This window comes from Dreissena polymorpha, chromosome 8 (genome assembly GCF_020536995.1).
Source record: "Dreissena polymorpha isolate Duluth1 chromosome 8, UMN_Dpol_1.0, whole genome shotgun sequence".
Taxonomy (NCBI): Eukaryota; Metazoa; Mollusca; class Bivalvia; order Myida; family Dreissenidae; genus Dreissena; species Dreissena polymorpha.
The window spans coordinates 85,289,719-85,302,653 of NC_068362.1; the positions used below are offsets into that span (position 1 = coordinate 85,289,719).

Here is a 12,935-nt window from a genome sequence, read left to right on the forward strand (position 1 = left end):
ACTTTTGCGTTTAAGTGCGTTGCCGTCGCACCAACACATCAGAACGATAAATCCAAAGACTAAAAAGTCGCTAAACGGGAGTAAGAACGAGATATTTATGTTAACTTATAATCAAATATAAACTAATGGTATATACATTTACCATCAGCATTGAAAGATATTCTGCCTCAATTTTATAGTAATTAAATGATATAAAACTATTTTGAATATGAAAAAGAAAAAAAAAATTTGCCTGTTGTTTGATTGACATGGGTCGATCTGGTTTTTTTGACATTTATCACTAAAGGTTATTAATAATTGTAAAAAAACAATATGTCTAGCTCTGTGAAAACGTGCCTTGATGAATGTGCGAAAAGTATCATTCAAGATTGACCTGTGCAGTCCGCACCGGCTAAGCAGGAGCGACATTTTTGCATATATGGTATTTTCCGAGATATGGATGATTAGAAAAAAACCTGTTGAGGCGGTGAGTGCCATCCATGACAAGCCTGTGCAGAATGCACAGTAAATTCTGTGACGACACTTTACGCACATGCATGAAACAACGTTTTCACACAGCGAGTTTAATAGATATTTATGGAGCCTTAACATGAGACCATGCGTGCGGACATGTTTTTGCTGAAAATATAAATATTAAACACAAAAGGGAACATTGAAATTTAACTATATTACAATGTAACGAATTAAATAGCATAATATAATTCATGCATAAACAGTAGATTATCGAGGCTGTCACATAGTTTGGTATTAGATATAAGTACTACTGCTTTAGCGCAAAATATTCCATATGTTGTCAGTTCATTAGTGATATTCAAACTCTCATCGATTTACTAAATTGCGTTAGAGCGTAATTAATAACGTATAAAACTACAAGTATCTCTATTTTGCGTTGGCCCATTAAGTTAGTACTACGTATTTAATGTTTCCGATTAAATGGTTGTGCTCTGCGAAAAGGGTATTTAACGCATGTGCGTAAAGAGTCGTCTTAGATTAGCCTGTGCAGTCCGCACAGGCTAATTAATGAAGACACTTTCCGCCAAAACCGGATTTTTGCAAAGAAGAGATTGTCTGTAAACTAAAAATAACATAAAAGCGGAAAATGTCGTCCCTGATTAGCCTGTGCGGACTGCGACTCGTCGTCTCCACGTACTGAACATTTGTGATAACTGGCCTTTCGAATGAATAAGTTACAGTCTGGAAAGCGTATTCAAACATTGTCTGTCATTTGAACTCGAGGTGTGACACTGGCCTTTGAGTAATATGTATGGATTTTTCATGCGATATATCGTCTTCTTATGATGAAAAATTGCTAATTTTAAAATCACATGACGAATTATAACGTTAAAGTCCAGAAATGCTATAGTAAACCAAAATGTGACCTCTCGACCTTTGTGCTAACGTCTAATATCTTATACTAGAAACGACATCTCCACAAGAAAACACTTGTGATGTGATAAGTAATTTTAAAATTGCATGATACACGATAAAGTGTAAGTCAGCATTATAATGTACGTTCGGACGTACGCCCATTGACACGATCGACATTGTGACAGCTACACCGAGTTGATTACTCGGATATTTCAAAAAGCTGTACAATGACCATTATTCACTTAAAGTATCGGCTTCTGTTTCGCGAATATAGTAGAAAGAAGAAATCAGAAAAAGAAAATGTCCACAAAATGGCTTTAAAGTAACACCGTGAGCAAACGCCCTATAGACGATAGCGTAGAATAAATGAGGCTTCACTACGGAATCCGGATAGGGCCAAGTTGAGTGTCGCGTGTCAATATTTGAGTGTCGCATATCGCGCTGGATTTTAGAAAAAAACTACAGAAAATCTTGACTGTCGACTGATTTGTCGCGCGTCGTATTGAGCGTCGAGAGAATTTCGCGAGAATGTCGCGAGAATGTCGTGTGTCGACCTTCGAGCGCGACACTCGACATTCTCGCGACATTCTCTCGACGCACGACAAATCAGTTGACAGTCAATATGATATATCGCGAGAATGTCGCCTGTCGACCTAAAATCACTATCGAGAGAATGTCGTGTGTTGATCGGTGTGGGAGTAATTGTTTCATCATTAAGCAAGGTGTTATAGTAACTTTTTCAGCTTAAGTAAAAATAGCGGCATCTAGTAGCAGCAATAACAGCAGTAACAGCAGCAACAGTAGCAGCAGCAGTAGCAGCAGCAGTAGCAGCAGCAGTAGCAGTAGCAGTAGCAGCAGCAGCAGCAATAGCAGAAGCAGCAGCAGTAGCAACGTAGTTGCAGCAGTAGCAGCAGCTACAGCAGTAGTAGCAGCAGTAGCAGTAGTAACAGTATTAGCAGTTGTTGTAGTAGTAGTAGTAGCTGCAGTAGAAGCAGCAGCAGCAGCATCAGTAGCAGCAGCAGCAGTAGCAGCAGCAGTAGTAGCAGCAACAGCAGTAGCTGCAGTAGAAGCAGCAGTAGTAGCAGCAACAGCAGTAGCAGCAATAGCAGCAGTAGTAGCAGTAGCAGCAGTAGTAACAGCAGTAGCAACATTAGAAGGAGTAGCAGAAGTAGCAGTAGCAGCAGAAGTAGCTGCAGTAGTAGTAGAAGTATTAGTAGTAGTAGCAGCAGTAGTAGAAGTAGCAGCAGTAGTAGTAGTAGTAGTAGTAGTAGTAGTAGTTGTTGTAGTAGTAGTAGTTGTAGTAGTAGTAGTAGAAGTAGTAGTAGTAGTAGTAGTAGCGGTAGTGTCAGTGATACTGGTAGTAGTGGTAGTGGTACAGACTGGTGGTAGTGGTAGTAGTAGTTGTAGTAGTAGCAGAATCAGGAGTAGTAATAGTAGCAGTAGCAGTGTAGTGGCAGTTGCAGCACCACCAACAGTAGCAGTAGTAGTAGTTTTTGTAGTAGTAGTAGTAGCTGCAGTAGCAGCAACAGCAGCAGCAGTAGCGGCAGTAGCAGCAGCAGTAGCAGTATTAGTAGTTGTAGTAGTAGTAGTAATAGCTGCAGTAGAAGCAGAAGCAGCAGTGGCAGCAGCATCGGTATCAGCAGCATCAGTAGCAGCAGCAGCAGTAGCAGTAGTAATAGTTGTTGTAGTAGTAGTAGTAGCTGCAGTAGAAGCAGTAGCAGCATTAGCAGCAGCATCAGTATCAGCAGCAGTTGTAGCAGCAATAGCAGCACTAGCAGCAGTAGCAGCAGTAACAGTAGTTACAGTATTAGTAGTTGTTGTAGAAGTAGTAGTAGCAACAGTAGCAGCAGTAGCAGTAGCAGTATCAGCAGTAGCGGTAGTAGCAATACGACGCGCGACAAATCAGTCGACAGTCAATATTTTCTGTGATTTTTTTTTCTAACACCCAGCGCGATAATGCGACACTCAAATATTGACTGTCGACTGATTTGTCGCGCGTCGAGAGAATGTCGTGTGTCGACCTTGGGTTTTTTTTAGTCGACAAGCGACAATTGCGCGATATTGGCTCGATATATCGTATTGAGCGTCGAGATAATGTCGTGCGTCGAGAGAATGTCGTGTCATTTTTAGGTCGACAGGCGACATTCTCGCGATATATCATATTGACTGTCGACTGATTTGTCGTGCGTTGAGAGAATGTCGCGAGAATGTCGAGTGTCGCGCTCGAGGGTCGACACACGACATTCTCGCGACGTTTTTTCGACGCTCAATACGACGCGCGACAAATCAGTCGACAGTCGAGGTTTTATACGATTTTTTTTTCTAAAACCCAGCGCAATATGCGACACTCAAATATTGACTGTCGACTGATTTGTCGCGCGTCGAGAGAATGTCGCGAGAATGTCGTGTGTCGACCTCGAAGGTCGACAAGCGACACTCAACTTGGCTCTATCCGGATTCCGTACTTCACCATGGCTGTCACGACACTATATTGATTATTGACAATTACCCCTCTTGTCAGGGACGCGCTGTGTAACATGACCCGCGAGATCGCACATGACTTAATGTTAGAGGGCGCGGTACATTAACATACTGGCCTTGAACGGGAAAGTTACATAAATTAGTGCAATGCGAGGAGCGAGTGAGTAAAATGAAATCATATTAAACAGACATCGGCCATGACAAGCATTAATTGATCTCGTAATGAAATGTTGCCAGTAATACAATTAAGGTGATTAAAGAATTTGAATGTGCAAGATTCGCCGTCCAATCATTCCGTCTGCCTAAATATCAAAGGCAGTTGTCTAACATTTAATATCACTTTGGCAGTTGTTGGTTTTAGCTAATGTTATGGGATTGAAAGGTTCACAAATATTTTTTAACTTTATCAAAAAGCCTATTATATTTGCAATACTGAAAACAAAAACAACAACAGTAAAGTGCTCCTTTATTAAAGAATGTACATACGTGTATAACTGAAAGTATGAGGTAAAGTCTAAATAACAACTGTGCATGTAAACAGTCAAAATCGCAACAGCAAAAGGCATGAAATCGATTACAATGCAATATATATATACTGCAATTTACGAACATATAATACTATTAATATTAAAGAAAACAACTGTCATAAAAGAAAGGCTGAGCTTTTTTCCTGTACAATGTGTTTAAATGAAATGTAATACATGTCACAAAGAGTCCCCACAATAGATAAAGTCATATATCATGGATATCTTTAAAGTATTAAGTTCAAGTATTCAGATGAAACTTAAGAACGCAGTTGGATGTACATTAAAATCCGTTTTAGAATATTCAAGGGCTAGTACCCCATTCACATACACAATCTTATTGCGTCGGTTATCTCCCATATTTATTAACTACCAAAGCTATGCTCAAATCCATTAGAATATCTGATGCCATAGCGAATGAGTGTGCGTGTGTTCGCGCGCGCACGGGCGTGTGTGTGGGGTGGGGTGGGGGTCGATCATGATAATTGAAATTTCCTTTATGTTATAAGTAAAATATGCATAAGGTGAATCCAATGTAAACGTTCTGTGATGAGTTTCGTTAAACGAGATTGTTTGTTTATTCAGTTCATAAACCAAATAACTACGTTGGATATGAACAATAAGAAACATTAAGCGAACGTAATAATTACCGGTATGTCATGTTTTCTTATGCCATTATTATTCAACTACTAGTTATCGCATACACACTTATACGGCCAGTGTAAAGTCCTATAAATTTCATCGTAAAAATCAGTACTGATTTGGAATGTCGACGTAATTCATAAGGTGAAAAAAATACCACGGATTAAAGTTTTTGAAAAAAAAGTCGGCATGAATGCACATTTTTCCATGCCCAGACTTCAACCTGATAATTGTCTTCATTTTTCTACAAGCTCTATCCTTTAATTAGTAATGAAAAATATAAAAGTAAATGCTTAACAACCTAAACACAAAAATATATGAATATTCAGCAGTGTTAATATCCTTTCAAAGTATCTTTTAAAGTGCGGTGTAACTTACTAAAATACCCCCAACACGTGAAATCTATAAGGTTCTACTTACACGTATTTGTTTTTTGTTTTCATTATAGTTACTTTTTTAACTAAATTTTTTGAAAAAAAGTCGGCATGCATGCACATTTTTCCATGCCCAGACTTCAACCTGATAATTGTCTTTACTTTTCTAAAAACTCAATCCTTTAATTAGGGACGAAAAATATCAAAAGTAAATGCTTTACAACCTAAACACAGAAATATGAATATTCAGCAGTGTTAGAGTCCTTTCAAAGTATCTTTCAAAGTGTGGTGTCACTTACTTAAATACCCCCATAACATGACATCTATTAGGTTTTACTTACGGGTATTTGTTTTTTGTTTTCATTATAGTTTTATACTAAGTATTATCGTTGGCCGGATGCTCTGATCTACAAACAAGTATCTTTCATTAATCAGTCATACTTAAAAATCTCTACATGTAACTTATTTATACAGCATACATAAGTTGGAAGAACGTTAGGAACACGATTTGTATGGCGAATACGTGAATGAATTTTAACATTTCTAGAACGTCGCAAACGTTCATGAATACATACCACACTACAAACAAAGAAAAACGCATTGCAGTCCTACAAGCAGGGCTGGGACGACACTCACCGCCTAGACTTTATTATTGTTATGAAGAGGCTTCCGTGTTAGCGTAAAGTATCGTTTAGCCTGTTTTTAGAATCGTCTAGGGTTAGACTGTTTTAAGTATCGTCTAGGTTAAGTCTGTTTTTCGTATCGTCTATCTTTAGCCTTTTCCTAGTATCGTCTAGGTTTAGCCTGTTTTAAGTGTCGTCTAGGTTTAGTCTGTTTTTTAAGTATCGTCTAGGTTTAGTATCGTCTAGGTTTAGCCTCTTTTAAGTACCGTCTATGTTTAGTCTGTTTTAAGTGTCGTCCAGGTTTAGCCTGTTTTAGTATCGTCTAGGTTAAGTCTGTTTTTAGTATCGTCCAGGTTAAGCCTGTTTTTAATATCATCTAGGTTAAGTCTGTTTTTAGTATTGTCTAGGTTTAGCCTCTTTTTAGTATCGACTAGGTTTAGCTTGCTTTTAGTATCGTCTAGGTTAAGTCTGTTTTTAGTGTCGTCTAGGTTTAGCCTCTTCCTAGTATCGTCTAGGTTTAACCTATTTTTAGTATCGTCTGTGTTTAGCCTGTTTATAGTATCGTCTAGGTTTAGCCTCTCTATTGTATCGTCAAGGTTTAGCCTGTTTTTATTATCGTCGAGGTTAAGCCTGTTTATAGTATCGTCTAGGTTTAGCCTGTTTTAGTATCGTCTAGGTTAAGTATGTTTTAAGTATCATCTAGGTTTAGCCTCTTCCTAGTATCGTCTAGGTTTAGTCTGTTTTTAGTATCGTCTAGGTTTAGTCTGTTTTTAATATCGTCTAGGTTTAGCCTCTTTTCAGTTTCATCTATGTTTAGCCTCTTTTTAGTATCGTCAAGGTTTAGCCTGTTTTTAGTATCGTATAGATTAAGTCTGTTTTTAGTATCGTCCAGGTTTATCCTGAGTTTAGTATCGTCTAGGTTTAGCCTGCTTTTAGTATCGTCCAGGACTTAGCCTGTTTTTAGTATCGTCTAGGTTAAGTCTGTTTTTAGTATCGTCAAGGTTTAGCCTATTTTTAGTATCGTCTAAGTTAAGTGTGTTTTTAGTATCGTCTAGGTTTAGCCTGTTTTTAGTATCGTACAGGCTTAGCCTGTTTTAGTATCGTCTAGGTTAAGCCTGTTTTTAGTATCGTACAGGTTTAGCCTGCTTGTTTTTACACACATGCGTGAAGACCGGTTTCCCCAGATACCAGCTCGTTGATAAATAGATCTACGTATGTAGTGATGTGCCACAAGTGAACGTCAAAAAACTAAATGGCTGACGTAAAAAATAAATGTGCTTCATAAAACAAAGCGTGTTAACATATTTAACACCAACCATTTACCTTAATATTTGGTTATAATTTTAGCCTTTCGATGTTTACACTCTGTATTCTCCTTGGTAAGCTCGAATACAAGTTTATGATATATTAAACGAGAATGTTTTACCAGATGTCCTGAATGGCTGCCTCAAGCTTATTTTGTGTGTCTACGATATCAGGTTGATTTGTTAGTTGTATGTTAAGCCTATGCCATACGTTCTCTATTATATTTAAGTCCGGACTTTGGGCAGGCCAGATCATAAAACGAATTCTATGTTCTGTTTTGAACTTGCTTACAACCCAGGCTCAATGTATCGGGGCGTTGTCGTCTTGGAATATGTACCTTCCACCCGGGAAATGGCGAGCTACAACGGGCCAGAGATTATCTTCTAGGATGGAAATATACTTTTCAGCATTAATGTTACCCTTTAGAACAGTTACAATACCGACACCTTCGTATGTAATGTAACCCCATATCATCAAACTGAACTTAGGGGTTGTAGGAGTTCCGAGGCCACACGGCAGCCAATCTTCGCCTACCTTTCTCCAAATGAAAACCTTATTGTCGGTCTCGATATCAACTTTGCACACGTCACTGAAGATCACCCTTTTCCAGTAATGGCCTACAGTCCTCCTTCTGTTTGTTCTGCACCAGTTTACGCGAATCTTCCGGTTGATTTCTCGAATTCGAATCCGTTTTACAACAACACGCCTGTGATATCCTTTACTAAACAATTTCCCCTGAACGGTTCGTCTGGAAACTGTAGCGTGTCCTATTAAATTAAAAACTCCAGTTATGTCCGATAAAGTTATTTTTCTGTTTTGTTTAACGATCCGTAACAATGCCCGACTTTCACGTTCATTTTTTTTCCGGGGCTCCTTTTCTCGGTAAGTTTTCAACACTTTTGCGTGCGCGAAATCTATTAATAATCCCAGCTATTGTAGTCCGTGGTATGCCTTATCTTCGGGAAATTTCTGGTTGTCGAAGGCCTGATTGAAACGATGAAACAGCAGCCGTTTCCGTGTCAGGGGTTAGTTTTTTCCTTTCACCTACCATGACTGTTTATAACACGATTTTGGCGGCAGATTCCGTCATTTTCTAGATATAAATACGTCATGATGAGGTCAGAAAGCATAACAAAATATTTGATTAAAGGAAGGGATATAACCCTTACATTTTTATTTAATTTGAACGCTGTTTATTTACTGCACTTACCAATGCAGCCATTACTAAAAACGTTGTGACGTTCACTTATGGCACAAGTCTGTATGTAGCTCGTATTCAAACCAATACCTTTCAAAAACAGCAGGCATTTTTCCAATAATCACACACACATCTTAAATGATAATTGATAACCTAAAAAACGTTTATGGTTGTAATTTACTTTCTGTACATGAGCCGGATACCCTGTTGTATCCCTAATGATAAGAACCGGTAATTGATTAATACCGCATTCACATGTTACATATATTCAATTTCCTACATTTTGATGAATACCAAGCTGCAAAACCCAATCCCTGTAATAACACAATCCGTTCTAAAAAAGACAAAAACAACTCAATAAAAAAACTAAAAAATACCCAATTAAGGAATGTGAAGGCGAAACGGTACCTAAGATTAAACAAATACAATCAACAAAAAAGGTCGCAAGACACTAAATCTTACAATCGTGAATTAAGTTCACAGCCTATTGGAAATACTAGTAATAATATCGTTCATACAAATATAATCGTGCTCTGACACACATCATCGCCCAAGCTCTGTTGAATATGCTGCTTTAAACTCTCGTAAACGCGGTGGGTCTTACGCGACATCCTGGCACTTTGCAGAAGGTTAGGCAGTTTCTTTTGAAGTCCCGAGTTAAACTCCAACTCCAGTTCAAGGCCGGAAGACTTCTCATCGGGTAGCGGGAAGTTTTCCAGCTGTATTTCGACACTTTCTGATACGTGACTGGCGATCGCAGTGTCGCTAAGGCTCGTTCGCATATTAGGGTGTGTCAATGCACCCGCGGAACGCTTACTGTACTTGGCGAGAATTCGATCCGCCTCAGAGTCATCTATAACTCTCGCTTGAGCGCTAAGTCGGTGGTTAGGTTCCGTTGTTACAATACGTGGCGGAAATAGGTTTTTCTTCGTCCCATCGATTTCTTGTTTGCTAATCACAACCTCTGGGCGCGATTTTGTCATGTCCGACTCGCTTTTGCACAGCTTTAGTTCCCGTTGCATACGCGGTAACAAAGTTGGTTGTTCGCGTTCTTTTTCATCCTGGGACTGTCCGTATGCTCGTTGGAGTTCGGTACTGTCTGAAGATAGTCCTATATAAAACCGCGACTTCGGTTTTAACGTTATGTTATCACTTCCGGTATAGGAGAATGCAATTTGGAGATTCAATAATCTGTTGAGCATTTGTTGCTAAGATACCGCAACTGTCGAGAACAACGTCGTCTTTCAAATCGTCCTCTGTCACATCCTGGTTTTCGTCTATTGAAGAATCGTCCTTACTGATAGTACGAAACATTCCTGGGTTACCTTGAGCATTTTCAGGCACCACAACCGATTCTATCACGACGATATTATCGTCTGCGTCCGTGACGTCTGCCATATCCTTTGAGTTGTTCTTGTTGAAGAACTTGGCACCGGGAACCTTCGACAACAGTCGACCAGCACCCACGCCTCCAGATTTCAACTTTCTCACGATACTTGATTTTATATTCAGCTGGGGCATGACGAGCTCCAAACTCCCCGACGGGGTTTTCCCGAATTTCGGAATAGCAGACAACAGCGATTTCACCGCGGATTTCGAGGAGGTGTCCGGTTCCCGCCTGAGTTTTCCCTCCGCTGGCTCACTCCTGGTCTCTCTAATCTTGCATTCGTCCTGACCGTCGTCCTTGATATTCGACACCGCCTTGCGGTGAAGTCTCGGGGAGTTCCCGCGAGAACTTGAGTCCGGCTCAATATCCAGATTGGAGACGTCGCGCGGGAGGTGGATACCAGTGAGAGCGTTCTCCTGTAGCTGCTGATGAACGTCCACGACCTCTGGATGAGGTCGAGTTTTACGCCTGAAGTGACAGAAAAAAAAAGCAAAGTAAAACCCCACTTTTGGCCAAGTGGTATAAAGGTTTTAAAACGTCCGATCAACAAATTGGTTTAACCTTTAAATCATTTTTTTTATCATCTTAAAGTTCATAATCAAACGAACTTGGTGAGGGAGAAGAATATATCATTTTTGTATCAGATGACTGTAACTAACTATCACAACTTTTAACATTGAAATGGCATGACACAATATAATCATTGGATTTGTAGCGATTACATAGAATGAAAACCACCGTACTATAGCGTCTACATTTTTGACAACAGATCATAATTACACTTGCCAATTGCTGTACGACATAATATTGTATGTATAGATCATCGTATTGTTTATATTCATTATTACGACTATTATTAATACCCATTACTACTACTATTATTAGTACTACTGCTACCGCTGCTACTACTACTACTACTGATACTGCTGCTGTTGCTGCCGCTGCTGTTGCAGCTGCTACTACTACTACTACTACTACTTCTCCGACTACTACTACTTCTACTACATGTTCTACTACTACTACTACTACTACTACTACTACTACTTCTACTACTACTACTACTACTACTACTACTACTACTACTACTACTACTACTACTACTACTATTACTACTACTTCTACTACTACTACTTCTTCTACTTCTACTACTTCTACTGCTACTACTACTACTTCTACTACTACTACTACTACTACTACTACTACTACTACTACTACTACTACTACTGCTACTACTGCTACTCCTGCTGCTACTGCTGTTACTCCTGCTACAGCTGCTACTGCTACTACTGCTGCTGCTGCTACTGCTGCTACTACTATTAATACTACTACCACCACTACTACTACTACCACTACTACTACTACCACCACTTCTAATGCTACAACTTCTAATACTTCCACTACTATACTACTACTACTACTGCTACTACTACTACTACTACTACTACTACTACTACTACTACTACTACTACTACTACTACTACTACTACTACTACTACTACTACTACTACTACTACTACTACTACTACTACTACTACTACTACTACTGCTACTACTATACTACTACTACTACTACTACTACTACTACTACTACTACTACTACTACTACTACTACTACTACTACTACTACTACTACTGCTACTACTACTACTACTACTACTACTACTACTACTACTACTACTACTACTACTACTACTACTACTACTACTCCTGCTACTACTACTACTACTACTACTACTGCTGCTACTGCTACTACTACTACTACTACTACTACTACTACTACTACTACTACTACTACTACTACTACTACTACTACTACTACTACTACTACTACTACTACTACTACTACTACTACTGCTGCTACTACTACTACTACTACTACTACTACTACTACTACTACTACTACTACTACTACTACTACTACTACTACTACTACTACTACTACTACTACTACTACTACTACTACTACTACTACTACTCTACTACTACTACTACTACTACTACTACTACTACTACTACTACTACTACTACTACTACTACTACTACTACTACTACTACTACTACTACTACTACTACTACTACTACTACTACTACTACTACTACTACTACTACTACTACTACTACTACTACTACTACTACTACTACTACTACTACTACTACTACTACTACTACTACTACTACTACTACTACTACTACTACTACTACTACTACTACTACTACTACTACTACTACTACTACTACTACTACTACTACTACTACTACTACTACTACTACTACTACTACTGCTACTACTACTACTACTACTACTACTACTACTACTACTACTACTACTACTACTACTACTACTACTACTACTACTACTACTACTGCTACTGCTACTTCTGCTGCTACTACTACAGCTGCTACTGCTACTACTACTACTACGCTACTACTACTACTACTACTACTACTACTACTACTACTACTTCTACTACTACTACTTACTACTACTACTACTACTACTACTACTACTACTACTACTACTACTACTACTACTACTACTACTACTACTACTACTACTACTACTACTACTACTACTACTACTACTACTACTACTACTACTACTACTACTACTACTACTACTACTACTACTACTACTACTACTACTACTACTACTACTACTACTACTACTACTACTACTACTACTACTACTACTACTACTACTACTACTACTACTACTACTACTACTACTACTACTACTACTACTACTACTACTACTACTACTACTACTACTACTACTACTACTACTACTACTACTACTACTATTACTACTTCTACTACTTCTACTACTACTTCTTCTACTACTACTACTTCTACTGCTACTGCTACTGCAACTACTACTACTACTACTTCTACTACTACTACTACTACTACTACTACTACTACTACTACTACTACTACTACTACTACTACTACTGCTACTACTGCTACTTCTGCTGCTACTGCTGTTACTCCTGCTACAGCTGCTACTGCTACTACTGCTGCTGCTGCTACTGC

General features: G+C 38.8%; 1 protein-coding gene across 1 annotated transcript in view; it reads right to left on the reverse strand.

Annotated features, from left to right (window-relative positions):
* Window positions 1-4,298: 4,298 nt before the first annotated feature.
* Window positions 4,299-12,935, reverse strand: part of LOC127840838 (phosphatidylinositide phosphatase SAC2-like) — a 419,571-nt gene continuing 410,934 nt past the window's right edge. Inside the window, exon 21 of the mRNA XM_052369265.1 lies at window positions 4,299-10,370. Within this exon, the coding sequence (XP_052225225.1) occupies window positions 9,665-10,370 (706 nt within the window). The 3' untranslated portion in view covers window positions 4,299-9,664. The remainder of the gene's footprint in view (window positions 10,371-12,935) is intronic.